Source organism: Leuresthes tenuis, unplaced genomic scaffold (assembly GCF_036924035.1).
Source record: "Leuresthes tenuis unplaced genomic scaffold, fLeuTen1.0.hap1 SCAF_11, whole genome shotgun sequence".
NCBI lineage: Eukaryota > Metazoa > Chordata > Actinopteri > Atheriniformes > Atherinopsidae > Leuresthes > Leuresthes tenuis.
Genome location: NW_027325365.1, coordinates 11514964 through 11537871, shown reverse-complemented (window position 1 = coordinate 11537871; position 22908 = coordinate 11514964). Strand labels below are relative to the sequence as shown.

The 22908-nt window shown below is 39.6% G+C and overlaps 1 protein-coding gene across 1 annotated transcript; it reads right to left on the bottom strand.

Moving 5' to 3' along the window:
- Positions 1-1528: 1528 nt before the first annotated feature.
- On the bottom strand, positions 1529-22908 carry vimr2 (vimentin-related 2). The gene is made up of 10 exons (XM_072395423.1): positions 22650-22908; positions 21960-22104; positions 21704-21862; positions 21419-21538; positions 18742-18837; positions 13132-13260; positions 11712-11843; positions 8054-8164; positions 7805-7929; positions 1529-2448 (listed from the first exon to the last, which is right to left on the bottom strand). The coding sequence occupies exons 1-10, from the start codon at positions 22742-22744 to the stop codon at positions 2406-2408; spliced, it is 1155 nt and encodes a 384-aa protein (XP_072251524.1). The 5' UTR covers positions 22745-22908; the 3' UTR covers positions 1529-2405.

Here is a 22908-nt window from a genome sequence, read left to right as displayed (position 1 = left end):
TGACTCAACTCAAAGTGTGACAAAAGATGTTGACTGTTCTCAGTCTGCTGTGTCTAAAAGATGAAGCAAGTACAAACAAAATGGGAAGGTTGTAAAAGGGAAACATGAAGGAAGACCAAGGAGGATGTCAGAGTGTCAGGAAAAAAAATAAATAAATAAGCAGAAGCAGGAGTCAGTGTTTGCAACTGAACTGTAAGAAACCAGCATGGAAATAGGATTTACATCCAGAAAATCCAAATGTAAACCATCACTTACACCTAAACAGTAGAAAACATGGTTATAGTGGACTGAAGAGAAGATGTCATGAACTCTGGGAGATTGGATGAAAGTGATTTAACAGTTATCTGTATTAGAGATGATGCTGGAACTTTTGTTTGGAGCAGATCCAATGAAACGTATAAAGATAACTGCCTGAAGAAATAATCATTAATGATAGGAGGTCGATGCTAGATAAAGAACCAGGGGAGATGGCAATCATTACCACTACAGTAAATGTACTGGTGGACTATTTTCTCATTCCATAAATCAAAATGAGGTTTGATGTACTGACTTCATTTTTCAGGGTGAGGATAAAGCATCTTACCACAAAGCAGAGAACGTTCAAACCTTTCTTCACGAAAGAAATATAAACTCAATGATAAGGCCAGCAAATAGTCTTGATCCCAGTCTGAGTTGAAAGTTATGGTGGAAATTGAAAACAGTTGTTCATGACAAGACATGTCCCGCAGAGCTGATCTGTCAGCCGCTCTACAATAAAAGCTGGAAACTGATTGATGAAGAATATCATTTTTCAGTAGTGAAGTCCTCAAAGAATTCAGCTGTCGTGAAAGCCAGTGGAAGTACAACAAAGTATTAAAACCAATTTTTCTTTTTATCCATAGGGTGATTAATTAATTTCAATAATTTTAAAATGACATCGATGTTATTCATTTTCTTATATTTTAAGTATGTTTTACAAAGACAGAATCAACTATAAATTTGTTTTTTTCATTTTAATGAATAAAACAACCAAATGATCATCCTCCAAGAGTGGTGTTGCCATCATTTTTGCCAGGGATTGTACACAGGGTTCAGCATTTGGAAGAAGCACCCAGCTCCTCTGAACTGTGAGAAAACACCATTTTTTTCTTCCTGATGTTTCATGTCAGGACAATTAAACAAGTCCCTACAGCCACTGATCCCCTGCACCAGACACTGAGCTCAAGTATTACTGAGACTAACTTCTCATCAAGTTCACTGACTGTGGCTAATCTTATCTGATCTGTTATTAGCAACATTTTTCATCTTTATGGCAGAGCTAACAAGCCTTTGAGTTCTTTAATAGCTGGGAATGTTGAACTCTCAAGCTAAGCATGGAGATGAATGTAAGTGGGATCAGTGAACATAAATCATGCTGCTCTCCTCAAAGTTTCACAGCACGGGGAAAGTCTTAAGCACAGGGATTCATAAGCAGTTCTCATGAAATTAAGGTTTTCGAAGAATAAAATCACACAGCATGAGATGATCTCTCAGCAACTAGTTTTATTCAATCTAAAACCAAAGTACATTTTAGTGGTTGTGCACAGGCAGGAACCAAAAATTATTTATCTCCAACAGCTTTAATGTTGTATTGAAAATAAGGAAAAGATTAGAGAGGAATGTATTACCAAAAGCTTATTTCTGACAGCAAATTGGGACAGTGTTTTTCGAAGAGGAAACAATGAATCACTCAAACTTTTCTTGTAGAAAGATGCAGGTGCTCGTTTTGAAAGAACAGCACAAAAACAACTTCATGAGTCATTTGAAAAGCAAACACAGTGCACTGCACACTTGACTGTCAAAAGCAACATGGACACATGACTGTAAAAACAAAGGGAAGGTGAGATGCTTTTAGTTACAGGGGGGAGGGTTGTCACTAGGTTTGATAATAGTAAAGGGGTCACAGGTTAAGAGCTGATAATCAGACAAAGTTAGAGTGAATGACGAGGTGGCATCAGAGTGAGACGACTCCTCGGAGCCGCACAGTTCAGATGGCGTGTCTGTGTTTGCGTGTGAGCCTCGTTCGACAAAGAGGGGACAAAACATTTATGAATCAGCGAGATGGTAAAGATAAAACCCACTTTAGCAAATATCCCTGCCAGACAGAATGAATACACACACACAGCACAACCCCCATCCTCCCACCAGCTTCAGACAGCTCCATCTTTCTTGGAGTCTTCAGGTCATCTGCCAGCGACCTGTTATCAATGGCCCAGCTTAAGCCTCCAGACGGCATTAATCCGTCATGATAAGTTTACATCTGCCAAAATTGCTGCATTGGTACCTTAAGCTTCATCGAAGTGCTGATTTGGGGTCTGTTTTTCACTTTTCTGTTTTCTAATCCAAGTGTCGGGGAGCATCCATCCATCTAAGTCTTCAGGCTTAAGTTAAAGGCTGCACAGCCTCTCATCCTCTTCCTCCACCAGACTCCTGAACCACAGAAAGACCAAATCACAACATGAATGTTACAACCCGCACAAGTAGTGACAATAAGCATCTTTACAGCTCAGTTAAAGATGACCAGAGACCTGCTTTATACTTTATTTCCAATTATCGATTAACCGGATATTAATAAAACTCCTGACTAGTTCAGACTTTCTAGAATTTCCTTTGACCTGACACGCTCATTTTCTTGTGAAAAACAAAAGATACTGTCAAAGAAATAAAAAGGAGAATAAGCTCCACGTGAAACTTAGTGCCTCTAACCAACAGATGACATTTCATACAGTCACACCTACAGTCACACCTACAGTGATTCATGTAAATAAATATGAGGACAGGAGTGTGAGCACTGGCACAGGTGAGCGACCTGTGACCACATCTTTAACCTTTGAAGCTTTTTCTTTATTCTTTTTAATCACCAACCTGCATAGAGAACTAATATTTATATCATATCTAATTGTACCAGTGTTGCATAGTTTGTACATGTAATAGATTTGGTAAAACAGCATAATAAGAACACACTTGTCAAAGTACTTCTCATTTGAACATCTGTTGTTTCACTGCTGCAGACCCACACCTCAGCTTTCCGTGATCAGATTCTCATTGAACATGGTTGTTTTTTTCCAAAAATCTTATAGGTTTCTCCAACCATCTTTCCTTAACCTGATAACAATTTCGATTGAGGTTAAGAAAAAGTTCTTAGTGAAAGACTAGTGGAGATAATTCTTACTTTTAGTATTAAACTTTAGCAGTGCAGAATGTCTTCTTTTCCCTCTGACTGTATGTTCACATGAAAACCGATGATGTATGTTCATGATGTTTGTCCTTGCTGATGATCGTTTTTAGTCTGCAATATTATTTTCTATCATCTGGGGAATCTGAAGCTTTTCTTTTTTTTTTTTTTTTGCCTTTTTCTGAGTTGTTACAGACTGTTCCCCTCTTCAGATCATCCCAAACCTTCATTGCTGACATAAAAAGGCCAGAGTGGGAAGGTAAAAATGATCTATACTGACTAGAACAGAGCAATATACCAGCAATCCTGTTGGGCTTCAGTGTGATAGACACTCATTTGTATGTTATAGGCCAGCACTGCAACTGTAACAAAACAAAATATGCACAATAACTGACGTTCATTCATTAGTAGGTCAGTATCATTGTTTCAGTCCAACACGGCATCAAACAAAGATGTTCATTAATAATTTGCTGGTTTAATTGTGCACTGAAACGTGCAGTGACAGTTTTATATACATTTAATAGGATTACTTTGTTGGTAAACATGTGTATTCTAAAGTTTTCATCATTTTAAGTCATATTTGTGTCTGTCTGGTCTGAAAAAAGTACAGTGTTTTTTAATTCTACTAATCCTTGTCATAAATATCAGCAGTGGGACCATGCTGTGGGTTCATTAAGTGAAAACAGCTACCTATTAGCGATAGGAGTGAACCAGAACAGTAACTTTGCCAGCTGGTAAACCAAAACTTTGAGCCAGAAGATGCTATAAAGATCAGAGAAGCCTACAGGGAGTCATTTGACAAACTGTTGATAAAAAATTTATTATATCAGCAATAAGACACAGTACAGTGTCAATAAAAGAGGATCCATGTCTGGGCTACTTGTTGCTCTTTCAGGCAGCAACAGCAGAATGAGTTACAGTATAATATGGTTCACATTAACAGTGAACTATAAAACCGAGCATCTGCCCAAACTGCTCAGAGATGCTTTCACAGGCGATAAGCTCCCCGGTAATGGCAGCCTAAGGTCATTAAGGTCTGTTGTGCTGACAGTTTGCTTAGGCATGCAGAGAATAAACAACAACCATTTTAATTTCTTATTCATGGCCTTAATCAAAGATGACAAATATCCAGTAAATAAAGAAAAAGAGGGGGGAAAGTTGACATCCCCTGTGTGCCTTTCCTGTGCCTGAAATGTCTTTGGGACATTCTGCTGGGTAATGAGAGGGAACTAAAACTGTAGCGAATTAGTAAATGTGTTGAAGAGGGGGTGAGGAGGGTGGGCTGACATTAACAGGCTGGCATGTAGAGGAGCTGGCAGTGGCCCACCTCACAGCACTGACAGTGAGAGGTCCTCTTTGCCCATTCTAATGAGGTATTTTGAGGATCTGAGCTCATGCCTGCAGAGGGGCCCTCTGGGGGTCAGATGCAGCGGGACGGGCAACGAAGGGGCCAGGAGGAAGTCTGTGGCAGCGGGATGGGATGGCTGAAGTGCGTCACTCCACATACCAGGGTGGCAGATCCTGGCATGTGAATAGAGGGGAATGACTTGAAAATCCTTCAAGGCCACAGGAAACAGCTCCTGGACGTGATGCAGTTTCCTGTGACCCCATGATGTCACCTCTTTGTCTGCAGGAACATCTTATAACGTACGCTCCGGACATCCAGATGACGCTGTATGACATGGACAACACTGGACTTTGGAAATAATCCCTGCATTACTCACAGCGATTTTTTTTGTAGACGTAGAATGGTCATATTCATCATATTCACAGTTGTATTACAGGTGATTTGTTCATTTGTAAAGAATGTCAAAAAATAAACTGAGAGCCAAGTTCATTTAAATCTAATGAAATCAATCCATTCCTCTTGACAAATTTAAACAACATGTGGTACATTGCTAAGCACCATAGGGGGACATCTGTTTTCATCTGACCCCCTAACACAGAGAAACAAACCAACTATACATGTCAGAGAAGGCTGAGAGTCGGCGGATTTTAACCACAATCAGAGGAGGACAAACTTCTCAACAAAATCCCATGGCGCGTTGTTTTTGTTCAAATGAAAATCTCCACACCATGCCGTCCTTTCGACCGACAGTCACATGAATAATTACACCGCACTATCCCAAAGTCTTCTCAAGTCTCTGCTATAAACCTTGCTGGCCTTGTCACAGTGTGTGTGTGTGTGTGTGTGTGTGTGCTAACATTTTATCGGTCGCTCTTCAGAATAATCCCCTGCAGCTCTTTTAAGAGGGTCATGAAGAGGATTGCAGTTAGTTTTATATTTATGGCAGCCCTTGATTTCAAACTGAGCAGAAGAGACGTGGATCAGCACGAATGTGTTTCAGTCTGTTAGCACGCCAGGTCTTCAAGTTAATATGAAATGACTGCTGTTTTGTCGACGTGAGGACAAAAGATTGTTCCCACCACCAAAAATGATTATCTGCAAGACGCCATTGAATACAGAGCTTATAATCTTAAGATTATTACTTGTTACATTAAACAGAGCACTAATGCAAACAACATTTAAATGCATGTGTACTATATTTGAGGTCAAATTATCCAAAGGAACAATTTAAAAACTTAAGAGCCTGTATTTAATCTCTTTGTCAGATTCCAAGAATTAATCCAGAAAGCCTGCTGAACAAACTGAGTCAAACCCTGAAGTCCGAGTTTCTGGTTTCACATCAGCTGATCAGAATTCATTAAATTGACTTAAAGTAGTTGCTATTGTCCTTTTTGGTGATTTATCATGGCACCAGGTAAATAATCATTTGTGACAAGCCGTGACATTTTTCTGTAAATCCATGAATGGAGACATTGGCCAGTCAGTTAAAACAGCTCAATTTCATCCAACGTCTTTCACTCAGTCATCATTTAGCTGACTTGAATCCCCATTATTGGGGGCTATAGCTCAAATCTTAACCTATAGTCTATACATTTGGGTTTTAAACATATTCATCCAGCTGTAACCTGACTAGACAATATCCACATGAAAGGATGTGAGGATAAACATTTGGAATAAAGAGATAAGACACTGTTTGCCCTTTGGTCCCATCAGTTATGATGATTTAGGTTTAAAAGTTGTATTTCAAAGTGATGGTAAATGTTCAATGTTTGCTTTCGCATTTAAGACATTTTATTTAACAGAATTTAATGTTGGATTTCAATAACAAAGACTTTAACATTAAATCATATCAAAATATATTAAGATTGCACTTACTTTGCAGGGAGGAAAGTATGTCACACTGCAGCCTCCTCAAATTTATCTCTGTTAAACATCAAGTTCAATTCTTGCTGCATTAGTTGTACTTCAGAAGGAGGAAACTCAAAATCTTCTGCTTTTTTGCTTTGCTATTAACAGCAAATTCTCATCAGAGGTCATATAGTTCACTTAACTTAAGAGAGAAATTAGCTAACAGCGCTCAAAAAGTTATTTAATGTTTTTATATCTAAACTAACAAACTTGGAATGGACTTTCTTACATTTTTTCTTAGTTGAAAGTTGGAAAATCTGAATTCCAATTTGTGAATAAATGTCCCACCCTCAACCATGAGAAACATAAAGCAACATTTCTTAATATTTCCCCTAAGAAAACACAGCACCGATCAACAGTGAAGCCCAAAGTTTATGGAACCGATATGTGACGGAGGAATAATTAAAATTTGGGCCAGTTTAACACATGACTCTCGACAAGACAAACGAGGGATCAGTACCAGCTGTCTGAGGTCAAACTGCAGACAAGGGAAATCTAAGTGTTTGAGAGCACAATGCTCTGCCATTCGTGTTTTTTTGTTTGTCTTCACGGTGAGTGGTAGTGTGAGCTCAGTTTGCTGTGTGTGCTGATGTGAGCTTTAAGACAAGATACTCTATGTTTTCTTATACTATACAATATTCTTATATTTATACTAGTACTTTGTGTCCAATTTACATTTATATTGAAGCTTGAAACAAGAGAGGGGTGGGCAGGTTGTTCACTCCACACCCTATAAAAATGTATTTGAAAAAAGCTGCAGAAAAAAAGTTTTAAAAGGAAGAGTTGTAATGTCTTGCGGTTTGATTGTGCCATGTCACAGACATTTCATCAAAACTGCGTCAATCTGTGAAAAAAGGCACAATGTGTCTCCTTTAAAGCATTTCTAGTCCAGTTTTAGATTTCAGTGTGACCGATCAGTCAAATGACGGATCAGAAATTTGTGCGTCTGAAGCTTTAAGCAGATCTATTTAAAAGGTGATAACTTTTGTAAAGTACAGTAAAAGTTTCTGTGCACAGTAACTGCTTATGAGCTGCGTCATTTTCCTCAGTAACAATGTGACAAAGGGGAACTATGTGTTGATTTGTGTGGATAAACCCTGAGATCCAGAGTTGGTTTTAGATGGGTAAAGGGATTACTCTTCAGTATCCTGATGCTTACATCCCTCAGTTCAAGTTAACATCCATGCCAAATTATTCCTCCAAGGCCTTCAAGAGACATTGTGTTCATGAGACTGGGATGGACAGATGCAGGGACAGATGTACGTAAAAACAACCAAAAAACATAATGCCTTCAGCCATGGCTGTCGCAGGAGCATAAGAACATAAACCAGATTTATTACATCAGACTGTCTGACCTGTAGGCAGCGATCTCTATGTCTCTGGCCATCTTCTCACTGAGCAGCTCCTTGTTATCTTCACACTGCTCCTTCATCTGTGATTTGAAGTCGGCCTCCTGCTGTCTCATTTCATCTATAGTATACTGAAACACACAATTACACACAAAGGGTGGGGTGAACAGAGGAGTATGAGATTAAATGACAAAATTAGCCCAAACCACTGGTCCATTACAGTTTGTGATTACATTAATCATTCCACTCCCATACCTCCAACTCAGCAACTTCCTCCATGTATGCAGCCCTCTTCATCTCAATCTCGTCCTCCAGCTCCTCGTTACACTTCTCGAGCTCAGCTAGCTCTTTTTGTAACTCTGAAATCTACACACAGACAAAAAACATTCAACAGCAGCCATTCAATCAAAATATACCGACAAAATAAATTTTTCTACTGAATGATTTAGTTGCCAATCATGTAACTTTGCCTGATAATATCATAATGTTCCTTTCATGGATATTTTTATATTGAGAACAGCAGCAGAGTAGACGATTGAAAATAAAAATCTTGAACTTGATGATTGAATACTGACATCTTAAAACTGTGGTGGTGTTAGCTTGTAAATATGGTCAGAATTCTTTTGATTTGAAATTTGTATTCATATGTTTAGATATTCAAAATGCTTTGCCTAAAGTTCAGGCATGCAACTCATTCTGATCAGGATTCACCTGCTTCTCACTTTCAATTTGAGCATCTTAGTCCCGTTACTAGTCAGTTGATAACAACACATGATTACTCAAATTTTAGTTCTGATTTTGCCTTTACAAGTGTTTTCAGAAATACTAGCAGCCCTATCAGAAAAACACCCACCAGTCTGGTCCAGGCTGGAATATCTCAATGTATACTAAATGGATCACCATGAAAATCTATACGGACATTCATCGTTTCCAGATGATGATTCCCACTGGCTTCAGTGATCCCCTGGCAATTCACCCTGCTTTACCACAAGATTCACATTTGTGGTTTTAGGGCAAAGTATTTCAGCAATGGTTGGACAGATTGCAAGGATCAGCCCTGCTGATACAGATCAGCAGGGCTGTATATGCGTGTTTGCTAACACTTGCCTACCACTGGTGTAAACAGAAGATGAGAGCAGAATTTACAGGCCATAAAACCCAAACAATGTGCTAAAAGAAAAAAGGGGATGACTCCCTGTGGGTTGGTCCCCTCGAGCAACCACATTCACATTTTTCATAGTCCTTGGATCCATTTTTGTCTTTAAAAATGGTAGAACTTGAACTCAAACTAAAATCATAGATAGCAAACGCGGTTTAGGGCAGGTTACTTTCACCACATACTAACTAAGGAGCATTCCTCCTCCCGGTGAGTGCGTCAGTGGTGTCCTGGCATGAGTAATTACACCAATCACAGAAGTTCAACAATTAGCTGTCACAGCCAGATGGGAATCCAGGCGGTCGTGCTTGTCTTTAGTCTTTCAGTGAGATCATGTGGGCAGAAGACGACCTGGTTACTACTCACAGTCTCATGATGACTTCCTCAACTGGTCCAGCCAAGAACTCACATTCTCCTTCCTTCTCCCTGGCATAATAAGTGGAGTCTGGCCGTGTATGTATATGCGAGTAGTGGCGTACAACCCCATCACAGCCTGTTCTATTATATACACTTCTGAGTCAGGGCTGATTTCACTGCAATCTGTTTGTTTGGCCATGTTGTGTCACAGTGAGAAACCAGACCCGAGGCATCCATCACAACCGAGAGAGGAAACAGAGCAGATCAAGCCGAGCTGTCCATCCGTCAGGCTGGAGTGACCTGAGCGGGACTTGTGTGCTGCGTGTTGGAGAAAAGTAGAGGACGCTGGAAGAGTTCTGCTGCGGTTACAGAGGCTTGCTGTTTATTTAAAGAGCTGGAAGTAGAGCCACAGCCACAGTAATGAGAACCAAACCACCATGTTTGTTACAGATGTGGTCAGGTGCCAGCTGTGGTGAGACCGCTGATGGATGTTAAAGAGAGCAAAGCAAGAGGGGGTAGTTTCAGTTTCCATCTGGTGTTTTTACCTGAGTCTCATTATCTTTTATTAACGCCTAACTTGGCTGTGTCTTTCATTCAAAGACTCCTCGCCTTCCTGGTGTTTTTTCCTTACTGGATGAAAACTATTCGATGAAGTTTTATTTCCTCATTTTCATTTGCAGAAGTCGTCTCAAGACTGTGTGAAGTTTTGAGACGTTTATGACTCTGCAGGCGCTCTGAAAGACTGTACTTAATAACTGAGGACACAGAGGGCCATAAATCCTGTCTGAGCTGCAGCCGAGCCCTTCACATCTCCCGCTGAAAGTGTCCGCAGAGTAAACACTCTGGTCAGCAGGATCCCCCACACTGTTGCTCTGCTGTCACTCAGCCACTTTCCACTCCCTTCTCCTGCTGTGGGAAACTATTCATTTTCCACCGCTACATCTGATTTAGAGGCTGATTGCCTATACGGAGCAAGTTGTAGATTTTAAGTTTTATCTTTTCTTCATCACTAAAAAGGTCAAAAATGTATTATGGGAAGAAAAATTTGGTTCATCCCTTGGGAAAAGTATGCTTGTCTGCATTGGTTATAACCTTGTAGACATTTTTCATTTTATACTTCCAACAGGTCTCCAGGCACAGGAAGTTTATAATAAATGCAGAACTCACAGCAGCAACAATTTACATTAGCTTACTGAAGTTTAGGTACCCCTTTTTTTTTTTTTTTTTTTTTTAAAAAGGGTAAAGAAAAGGAGTGCCATCCAAAAACATCAGATTTAAACTTCCAGATAACATTTGTTTTCAGACCTTTATTAGCCATTTACTGCTATAACTTGTTGACAGTCATTGTCAGGAAATTCAGATAACAAAAACTTAAAAATCTTCTCCAAACAATCACGATAAAAAATATTCAAGTAGTCATTTCCTTAATTTGCAATGGAATTAGGAAATAGCAGTAAACAGGAATGTGTGAGAGAACAGGTTGAGTCTAAAAGACCAAGATAAGCTTGCAGGAAAATTACTCATAGGATGTCACAAAAGTCAAATAAAAACCCTTATTTGATTGCAAAAAGCCTGAGTGGTGGTGCACTCGTCTCCCGTGCAGCCACTCTAGTCAGAGGAAAACTTCTCCTATATCCTCACCACCAAACTAAAGGTCATATGTTTGCAAATTAATATAAAGATAAACCTGATTCATTCAACAGTCCTGTGAACTGAACTTTTAGACTGCAGTGAGTAAATTTATGTTTGGAGAACAAAACAGTCCAGACTTTCATGTAAAGAACTCAGCTCCACTTGTTTGGCACGGCGGCGGATCGAACATACTTTGGGCTTCTGCTTCCTCTTTCATAAAGAAGTGGAGCAGCATTTTCAGAAAATTTACTTTCTTGCTCAGATACAGATACAACCACCTTTCTGAGACTGTAGGTGGTGTTCTGTGGATTCAAAACAGAAATCCCCAGCCACAGCATTGAGATTCTGGTAAGGATGTTGCTCCCTTTAAGACACAGCCAGACTTTTACCATGTGTCCAGTCTTTGTGCTAAGTTAAGCTAAAAGGCTGCAGCTTACTGTTCAGAAAGCAACCATAAGAGTGGTATAAATCGTATCATTTAACCATTGACTGTTTTCCTTTGAAAACATGGTTTCACGCACAGGACATATTTCTTCTTCTTCTACTTGCACATAGAAGATTTTAGAAATTATTATCTCAAAGTAACACAAATACTACCCGCATGAATGTAAAGCTCAGCGAGTTCATTCATTTCAATGGGTTCTTTAAACGAAACAGCGCTGATATGCTTAGCTTTGTTTAACAGTTTGGTGATTTGTGTGACCTGACCCTCTTAAGACTCACACCAAAAAGAAAAAAAAATTAAAAAGAGGAAGGATGCACACTCACCAACGTCTCCAACTCACTCACATCCTTTATCTCTGGCAGGTCTTTGACTGTTGACCCTGCAGTTCCTCCCACTTCCAGTTTCTTTCCATCATGTCTTTGAGCCACAGCAGAGGAGGATGCACCATAATCAAACTGGAGTAACAAACAATTAAGAGACAGTGCAGTTGTGAAAGTTTGTATATATTAAAAAGAGTGTACAAAGACGGTAAAGGATAGAACTCCCTTTCAAAAGTGCACTTTTACAGGAGAGCCATACCCAAAGAGCCATCACAGCCTCCAACTATGGTGCATGGATAAAGCTTTCCTTGCATGCACCTAATTTATGATTAAATGGATTAAAACACGATCAAAACAAGCAACATGAGGGTGCACAGGTGTATGGGAGACAGCCAGCAATCACAATGACTGTTCAAAACCAATAGCAATCATTTTAGCATCAAGACAATCGTGTCCCGTAATCGAGGCCAGGTTCAGGCAGGACACGGTCCAGCTGGCAATGGAAGAGGCTGAGTGGGAGGTAGAGTGAATAGATGGGATCTAAGGGGAAACAAGAAGCACGCCGACAAATCTAGACAAACACAAAAATATATAAATGTGCCAGATACCCCTAAGCCATGCCTCAAAATGAAGGACACGCACACCGGCGTCCACTGCAGTGCTGCTAAGGAGCCTGGGAAGGCGGCCTGCAGTCTGATTACAGCCCTGACCTCTGAACCGGCAGACATCCTCACCCCAGAGGAGGTCAGACCCACCGGAGCTATAGTCTGACCCCACAGCAGTACCTCTGCTCTGTGACACACACTTACACACACATAGGTGGACAAAAGCATTCTGTTCGGGTCCAGAACTGCACCTCTGATTCTCAAGTTCTTCACTGGTGTTGTGTTAAGGGGTAAAGAAAACAAGTGGGAGCAACGCAGTGCGATTCGTGAAAGCTGAGATTTACTTCTGGACTTGACTGCACCATTTCAGAGGGGTAGGGGGAGGTGATGGGGTGAGAGGCAGAGAGAAGAGTGTCTCAAAGGAGGAAGAACTACTGGGATTGTTTAATTAAATTAAAGCAGCAATGCTGTAATTTGAAAATAACTAATTTTTCATAAAAGACTTTCACTTGAAATTCCACAAAAGGGTAGAAGTGTTAGCACCAAAAGGTGGTTACAGGCATCGTACAGCGAGTCGATTGATGTGTTGATTTATTTTACAGTATTAAATAGTGGCTGCAGCTGGTCACTATGGAGAAAGTAGAAATGCCAGACACAAACAGGTGCATTCATATCATATTAACTTTTTGTCAGTGGTGTGCAGGAAGTTTTCTGGGTCTAGTCGTGTGTCTGAGTGCATCTAAAACAAAAAAAACAGAGTTGTGACTCTAAAAGTTCTTCATGGCATGTTTTTTGTCTCATGCTACACTGTGTTGTACCTGGAGGCTGTCAGCCAGCTGGCAGTAGTACTCCTTTACATCCAAGGCCGCAGTGATGTCAGGGCTGCCAAATTTAATCGTCGCTGATCCAAGAGGCCTTTCATCTGGCTCCAGCAGACCCACCACTTCCTGCTCTTACATGCAAAATATATAAATACACAGTGGTGAAATGTAATGGAAAAACATTTATTCAGTATACTGTACTATTCTAAATGAGTGTTTTCATTTACTGCCAATTCTGATGTCCAGACAAATGATTGTACATTTTATTGCACTACAGTAATGTTACATAAAGAACACGTTGACACGGTTTGACACTATCAAGCACATACTTGGTGGTTAGAATAGCCCTAAATTTATCCCTCATGACTTCAAACTTCTACCCAATAACAATTAATAGTCCATAACCCTTAAAACAAGTATAATTGTTTAATACCAATAAATCTGACCTTTACCCAATACTTAATATAGTTTCACAGGATTATTTTTTGCTGAGTATTATTGCTATTTATTTATTATTATTTATTGACATTTATTATTCAGGTAAGTATCTGATTACTTCCTCCAGAATTGACTTTAAAACTAACACTACTAAACAAGAAAAGCATTAAATTACAGGTAAATGCCCCATTGGAAATATCCCCCCTATCACATTTTACATATGCATACTTAAACTACAACCCTAAAAGACAAGATTTTGAAAAATGTTGGCATGCAAATATAAGTAAAAACTGAATGAAAAGTAGTTGGTTCAATGAGATGATTGGTATCATCTCATTGATTTTTTTTAGTGTCTGTGCTTATGTGCAGCAGCTGAGAGAGGACATGCTTGATTTATTTCTTTTTTTTTTAAATGATTATCTCAATATCACAAGTTAATTATTTCAGTATTTCAGGATAACAAATCATTCCCAAGATTACGGATTAATGTATTTCGTTAGTTCATCCTAGAGACGTTTGTTGTCCCGTCACCACAAACAGTGGGAAGGGCCCTAAAGAGCAGCTACTGGCTGAAACATAGCAGAGTTGGTTCAACTTTATTTACCGTCTGTCCTCAACTGCAGACTTTTACTTAACTCAGTTTAGCAAACAGAATTACACATGCAATCCTTGACTTAATGTTATAGATCCTCCCAAACAGTCATAATGAACAATAAAACTGGGTGTTAACCAGGAACCATTCATTTTTAAGGACACCATAATCACTTTATGATCTTGAGAAACCAAAGCTCGTTATCTCATGACAACAGGTTACTGTATGTTGTGATGCGGGGAACCAAAGGGCCGATTTCTTGAGAAAACGAGATAATTTAAACTTGTAAATCCAGCTTTGCTATCTTGAGTCAACAGAATAATCAGTTTGCGATCTCGAGATTATGGCATCAAAATAAATTATTGCAGGAGAAGTTGTTCATAGTTATGTGCTTTGCAGTTTATTGGTTATCATTTTAGATGTCATCAACTTGCCAGAAACTGCAGAGGAGAATGAGCCTGCATGGCACATTTATATGACAGAAGTATTAATGTTAATCATTGTGTACTGCCCCCTCCTTAATAAAGATAAATAAAACTTGAAAGTACCTAAATATATGCATTGCTCAGTAACATGACTGGGAAAAAGTTTGACTATTTCTGAGGTAGAAATGGACACAGTTTCACCACACTGTGAAAGACTGAATCAGGCAATTGTTTAAGAGGAGCATTCAGAGAGTGCATCCTCTTTCAAAGCCAATTCTGTGTTTCACAGTTTCAATAATAAGTGATCCACACTGCCCATGTTCCAAATCTCCAAACTCAATTAGATTTGGCTTGGTAGTTTTTGTAGAACAACCAGATTCATCTGCCTCAATAATCAACAATTTAGGCTGAAAATCGCAGGAGACCTGAAGGACAGGAAGATTCTCAATATAAAATTGCAAAAAATATTAATTTTATCATTAAACACTCAGAGAATCCAAAGCAATATCTGTATCCAAGGATCAAGGACGACACCAGTGACTGAACAGATATGATCATCACACACTCATGAGGCACTGCTTTAATTACAGACATTTGAATGTGCCCAGGCACACTTCTAATAATTCTTTTTTTAACAAAGTTTTATCTCAGCAGCCACAGAAACAACTTAAAACTCTCTAGAGCTTATTTAAACGAGACACTGCCACCTTTTCTGGACTAATTTAAGATGATCTGAGGCAAAGCGAAAATCTGTTCAGCAGTAATGGTGACCTTAGATTAAAGACAATGTCTACAGATTTTGGAGCAACACAGGCAGTCATTGAGGCTTTCTTTTTTGGGGGAGGCTTACAGAAAGCCATCCTTATTTCAGCAAGACAATGGCAAATCAAACTCTGCACATATTAGACAATTTTTTTTGGAAATGGGGTTGTAGTGCTGCAATAATGGGAAAGTGTCGTGATATTGTTGCATTAGACTGAATTGGAGCAAATTTGATTTACTTCATCTACTGCTAAGAGGTCTTAAATTACAGGGATTTATAATTAGGGTTGCATCAAATAAAAAAATCCTGGGCAAAAACCAATAGTAAAAATATGGCCAATGGCTGATAATCATTCATTTTCTCCTTACTGTCCGGGAAACAATGAGATGATGATGTTTCCAAAATCTTTTAAACCTGTTAATCCATTACCAACTCAATGAGCTTACATGGACTAACAAAATAACCTTTTTGTGCCTAACTAAATCAAATGTAAACAAATCTTCTCAGTTTCAGGGCAAAGCCAATGCAGCACAAGCAGGACACAACAGATAAATATCAGCTACAGCCTTTGGTTGATGTCATCCTTTTTTACAATAAGCTGATTGCAGTCAACAACATTAATATCGACCAATAACTGATGTTAGGCAGATATATCTGTGCGTCCCCACTTATATTATTGTATTATCTTATACGTTTTCAATGTAAAATCTTGACTTGCAAAGTATTCTGCAACCAGAGCCATTAAATATGCAAAGTGGAGACAAAAGTACAACATTTTCCTTTGAAATGTTGCGTAGCAGAACAAGACGGCATGAAATTCAATAGTCAAGTACATTTCCTGAAATACAATAAATGAGCAAACAAGAGGGCGTGTTGATGTATTTAGTCCTACAGTACAGCAAGAGCCTTGACATCTCTTCAGCTCTGAGAATATAAGCCCTTAGTCAGAACCGCACATCCATTACAGAGAAAAGGAACTGCTGCAGAGCTGCGGTGGCGGTCTAACATTTTTCTCCTTTTTGCTGCACCTGAGTAACGACGTGGCTGCTGTTTGTCAGGGGAATATTAGGTATCTGAAAGTGCTGATAATAACAAAAGTTAATAAAACAAAGCAAACTTCTGTTTTGATTGGGTTTTTCAGCTACATTTCCCTCACTGTGAGTGATCGAGCTTGTCCCAGAGGGGGCGGGTTTAACACCAGGCGGCCGGCTTTGCAGAGAAAAACAGACTGATGAGGTTGCCTCTGCTTTGGCTGCCTCACCCTCTCTGCATTCAGACTCTAGAAGTGATACTGGACTGCATCTGTCATCTTCTGGTGAGGTGGAGAAAATTGTAAAAGATGCAGAGAGAAGTGTGTGGTAATGATGTGTGTCGGAAAGGAGTGCAAGTATGCGTTCATTTAAAGCAGTGATCCGGAAATTTAGGCTTCACTTATTCAGTTTATTACCAATGTTGTGAAAGAAGATCAACACCACTGTCTTTTCTTCCTGTTGACCATGAGAGTGTGTTCGGTCAGAAAGAAGAAATCATTTTCTGAAGCACTGTTTAAATTTGACAGCAGGACTGCGTTTATTTGCAACAGACAGCCAAAGTAAAGACGCACAGATGTTAGCTGTAAACTGGCTGTCATCGCATGCATGTATGTGGATGTTTGACTCTGTTTTAATGTCAAACAGGAACTACAATGGCTCGAGGCCTGAGCCAGAGCAAAATACCTGACAATCTCTGCCACTAGATGCTGCTTGAAAAATACATTTGCAGATTCTTGATTCATTATGGACTTAATCATTAAATACAGGCCCAAATGAAGAGTTTAGTGTCATTCTGAAGCATTATTGAAGGTTTTCAAGTCTTTCAAGTCTGCTGTGTGGTCATTGATGGACAGCTACGATTGATTTTTGACTGCTAAATGTTTTGCTACTTGAATCCAAAGGTTACTTACAGAGCTTCTGTTGACAGAATATATAGTGGTTCTTCTCCAGGTAAGTGGCTATCAGCTTGGTGGTTAAAATGTTCTATATATATATATATACATATATACCTTAGCATGGCTGTCGTGTTCATTTATAGGCTTATAATGTTATTTTGGGAGAACTAAAATTGTGTTACCTGAACTAATGCTCAAATATCACAATATTTGTCCAGTACTTTACATTGCAGCAGCACCTATTGTCACATTTTGTCCATTTTAGGCTTCTTAAAGCACCTCTCCCAAAGGCCCAGTCTGCTCTGACTGGTCTCAAATATTGGAGTGTGAGTCAGCCGTGCTTCTTAATTTGAAGAGTGCAAAACCAGCCTCTAGCCCGACAATATGCGCCTGTTTCATGGTGACACACGTCAGTGAGGGACAATAAGACTGGTCTATAATGAGGTGTTTTAGGAGCAGTGTGCTCTGTGGGAGAGAATAATGAATAGTAAGTTATTTTTTAAACCCCAAAATCATAAAATGGGTTCTTTAAATACAAACCAAGGGTGTGTTTTCAGATATATATACATAGATATACCTATATATAACATCAATGTTTGCAAACAGCTGAATGCTTAGCTTAGAAAGATGTTGTCTCCCCATTCAAAGGGTTGTGTTACTGGTTTCACATGTGCAAAAACTGATCAATAATAATGATGACTTGTTACTTCCTGGCAGGGTTGCTACACGAGACACATCCACCAAGAAAAAATAAAGTGGTCTGGTGCACGAGACATAAATGTTGTGAGAAGCATAGCTCTCTTTGTACCCAGCAATTTCTTGTGGCTCTATGGGCTTGATGTGTTGTACACATGCATGTAAAACCTGTTTTTATACCTTGTGTGTGGTCAGGTTTGTGCGATATAAATGTTATCATCAGAGGGAGTGTGAAAAGCTTGCTGCAAGTCTGCCTGCTGCAACCATGTGAACTTGCTCCAAGCAGACTCCACTGGGTTAGTTTACTTCAACTTTGTGCACATGCATACGTGACTAAGCATAAACCCTGCCTTGAGTCATTCATTTTATTTTTCAACAAGGCTCAGTTAGCTGTTTCCACTGTCTCCAGTCTCTATGCTTCGCTTGTCGGCTGCTGGCTGCATCTTATTATTTACCACAGAGACATGAGAGTGGCATCTATCTTAAACCTTTAACAGACTTAATGACTCCATTTGGCCGCAAACATAAAAGGGCCTTAATCTGATTTTTGTGGTTTAATCCCTAATTTGGTTTGCTACCACAGTAGTTTTTGGCTGCAACTCTTTAGCAAGGTGACTTGGGTCAGACACTTGTGTTTATCGCCCCAGATCTGGGCATATTTCCAACACTCTGGTGTGACCTAAGTGCTAAATTTAGAGTCATTTTCCAGGCAATAAACTATTCCCAACTCATCAAACTGCAACTAAATGCACTCTTATTTTCTAACCGTCTTGTGCTGGGCGTCCATGTTGGCCAGCTGTTCCTCGTAGATAGCCACTTGCTCCCTCAGCGCCAAACACTCTGCCGTCACAGCATCCACATCCTGCAAAGACAATCAAGTTAACCAAGAGCAACACTGAAAGTAAATAAGCTCGAGGTGTCCAAGCAGAACAGTCTACAGTTTAATGACTACAACCACAGGTTGACGAAACAGAATCATTCTTTGTTTCCTCCCTGAACACCCATTTTGAGAACCTATAGCCCATCCACCCTGTTTCACTGAACAGCAAGAAGACACTGCAATGCAGAGGAAAGGGGAGGAGGAAGATGAGAAGGAGACTAAATAGACACAAAGAGCCCCATCGCCCAATCCATTTGCCAGCAGGGGTTCTCCGCTCTTCTGCTCCTTTTATAAGAACCAGATTAATCAGTGTTGAATGCAATTACTGTGGATGCCTGCATTTACAACCGAGCACATGAATGGAGTTTTTGGAGGAGCATATGTGGCTCCTGGCAGAGAGAGTGTCAGAGTCATGGCAGTCCGGTTCAGGTGCTGCCAAACTCTGCCAGTCAGCAGCTGGAAGGAAGCTTGTTGGAAATCAACTTTAACAAAACATCAACTGATCTCTTTAGCAAGTTAAACAAACTTTAAACCGAACAGGAGCAAAAAAAATAAAAAATCATTGTATGCAATTGTTCCACTCAATGAAACATAACTCCCTTTTCTTTTACTGTGGCTACTAAATAATAATATATGCTCATCAGCTGAATTTATTTCCCTGCCGTGAGCTTTACCTTTACATAAAACCACTGAGAGGAAAAGGAGGGGACATTTGTGAGCCTTGATTTAGAGCAACACGAAATCCAAAAGAATACTTGAAAACATGGCTTTTTTAAATGATGTTCAGAGAATAAGAGCTTATTGTGGACTGATTTGTGTTACATTCACTCCTCTCCTCCTCTATCTTCTTGCCAATTTCCCACCAAGTCTTGTCACCCTGCAGCTGCTTCCAATTCAGAACCAAGAAGTTAGCCAACAGGAACATCACCGCACCGTATTATAGAAAGCATTACATCTGTAAGGGAGAAATTAAAGCCTCCTTCACATCTGGTCCAGCTGAAAGGAGATGGGCTCAGGCAAGTGCGAGGGAGGGGGTCTGAAAAAGTTGGCGGTTCAGGTTGCAGAGCAGCCCAGACCGTGTGACTGCTGCTGAACAACACCACAGAGGAGCTGCTGAGCCAGGCTGCAACTGAACCACACGGAGGCCGATAAATTAGCCAACACTGCCCTCTAGAGGTTAAGTTCACTATCACAGGAAGGCCATGACGTGCAGAGGAAGAAAACTCAAATTTAAGGATGATTTAATAGTAACATTATCATTACTGCCACAATTTATCTATCTCAAACAACTACTTCACACCAGTTTTACACATCTTTTAAATGTCACATGAACGTCAAGATTTCATATTTACAAGTAAAACAGTCAGAGGGTGTTAACTAAGTTCATCTCAGCAGCAAACTCCACAGTTGTGGCAACGGTTAAAAAAATATCTTGTCTCTAACAGGTTGTCAAATTGACTGGGAATAAAATACTAAAGATGTCAATGTGGAATCTTATACAACAACACTAGCTCTCTGGCTTGAATGGATCAATGGATACCTGTGGTGGAATCAATAATTGATTAATGCTTTTTATCAGGCAGGGTCAAAATTTATTGTACATATGAAATAAGTTAACCGTTTGTTTGATCTCAAAATAAAATGTTTTACTTGCAAATATTGTTAGTGTGAGGCGTCATCAGTATGCTATGAGTCCTTTTTCCAGTTTGTTGGAGGTTCATTTGTAAAACTGAGTTTCTAAAAAATTATAAAAGATTTTTGTTCATTGATAAACAGAAATCTTGAGTTTTTACTCCAATTTTTAAGGGATTATTTAAAGAAAAGTCCAGTCAAAAGCCATTTTAAATCATTTGTGCATTTTCATCCATATTTCTTATCTTTACAGAAGTAAAAACTTTTTTGTCATTCATTACAAAACCATTTGTAACATAACATGGAAACAAAAAAAACAAATCACAACTCAACACATTAGTTCTTTGTTTGCTTTAATTGCCAATGTTTGTGTTATTTATTGTCGAATACCCAGCTATTTTACAGTATGTGCTATTGTAAATTCTGTTCTTTTTCTGGAGTAGAAATGAAGAAAAAGTTAAATAATTAGGTCATATCATCAAGTGCAGTTGATTTGATTGTAATCACCTTGCCTCAGTATTATTCTCTCCTGTAGCTTTGTGAGTCTGTATAAATAGTATAAAAGTTTAGTTAAAATTCACTATCTTTCAACACTGTTCCTGAATAAATAATATCTTCTCTAATTATCACTCACATCAGTGGGTGAAGAGAGAACGCAACCCCATCACGAATGGCAGTGATTGTCTGTCCGAGCTGCAGATAACTGAGTCTTGATTATTAGGGCATCGTCAGAGCCGTAATTTCACTTTATTACCGAGGTGCTAGCAGGAATGAAGCAATCTCTGACACTACCACAAATTCCCCAAACTCAACTCTAAATCACTCGACCTTTGCACCTCAGAGTTGAACTCCAGGATGGGTTTCTGAGGCAGTGTTTGGACTTCATATAAATATGAATAAATTCCCACACAGAACGGTTAACAACTATTACCTCAGCAACGTCTTGTTGTTCCTGCTGGATGAAGACCCGCTGCTGTGCTGCCTTCTCGTACTCTTTCTGCAGATGTTCAAGCTCTTTCTTTAATTCCTCTGTGTCACACAGAATCTCATCCTGCAATCAGACACAGTGAAGGCTACAGCGAATCTTGATATGTTTACATATCAGGCCCACAGTCACTGGGCAAAGCGAAGGGAAATTGATGGGATGCAATAAGATGTGGATTAACATGTCATCAGACAGAGAAACATGCAGAGGACACACCCAGCAGCACCCTACCCTCTGCTTGCGCAGTCTTTCCACTACGGCATCCAGACTGAAGTCAGGCTCTACAACAGCGGTGGTGACGCTGGAGGAGGTCTGTTTGCTCTTCAACTTTTCCTCCAGTTCAATAATCTGGCATTCAAGGCACTCGTTGTCCTCCTCAAAATAACGGGCCTAAAGGACAGATTAAGAATCAAAGCACAACACAGCAGAGGGGGAAAAAACTGCAGTATTTATGTGTTAATGGCAGAAACTAACAGTTTGTCCTCACCAGTTCAATGAGCCTGATCAGGCGGTCATTGAGGGCAGCGATGGTGGTGCGTTCCTGGACAAACCGGCTCAGACCCTCACTGTTAAGAGCCTTGGCAGCTACAAAGTCTAACTTGTCACAGTCGCACTCGTCAGCAGCTGCACCCCTGAGAGGACACACGGCACCAAAAGACAGATGGTTTTAGAACAAATGTTGAGCAATAACAGATTTTATAGAACAACTTTATTCAAACAACAAAACTATAAATATGTCAGTGCATTCCTGCCCTGTTACGGTAAATGAACACGTACACTAGCTTGACTCATTTTTCAATTAGGACAGAAGGCATGCATCTTGACAACTCAAACTTTCCCTCAACTTATTTTAACTCCCTGCATTTGTATCAATTCAACATTGGTTTTTAATAGACCTTAACATACTTCAAAATACATATTAGAACATTTAAAAACCACAAGCTACTTTTTAAAAAAGGTATATTATTAAGTCTAAAATTGTCACCATGATCGTGCACTACTTATGTTTAACGTTCTAGTTTCTGACATACATTTATACAGACAAATCTGGCTCAAAGCTACGTTATAGTGTGCCAATTATTCAAGATCAAGCGATATCACAACCAGCCTTCACACACTGGATTCTAGTTAAAAATATTTAAGCATCTTAAAACCGATGACTGTGGCCCACACTGACCTGACGGAGGTCCGGTACTGCCCAGCACAACGCTCACTCCACCCTCCATTGTCCTCAAACAGCTTGCGATATGAAGACACTCTGAGCATCGCCATAACCTCGGATTGATTCGGAGTAGGACAAAAAGCATCAGGTAAACAGCGGCAGCCGGTCTGAAGTGGGTTTTATAATCCCAGGAAATAGGGAATGTAGCACAGAGGTGAAGCACACTAATTATAGCATGAGCATCACCCAGTAAGGATTTCTCATGCACCTGAGG

Coding starts and splice junctions, on each gene's coding strand:
- vimr2 (XM_072395423.1), bottom strand. CDS start 22,744: ATGGCGATGCTCAGAGTGTCTTCATATCGCAAGCTGTTTGAGGACAAT. Junction 13,261..18,741: donor TGGACGCCCAGCACAAGACG/GTTAGAAAATAA, acceptor ATGTAAGAGCAG/GAAGTGGTGGGTCTGCTGGA. Junction 8,165..11,711: donor TGAGTGAGTTGGAGACGTTG/GTGAGTGTGCAT, acceptor GTCTGTGTGTAG/ATTTCAGAGTTACAAAAAGA.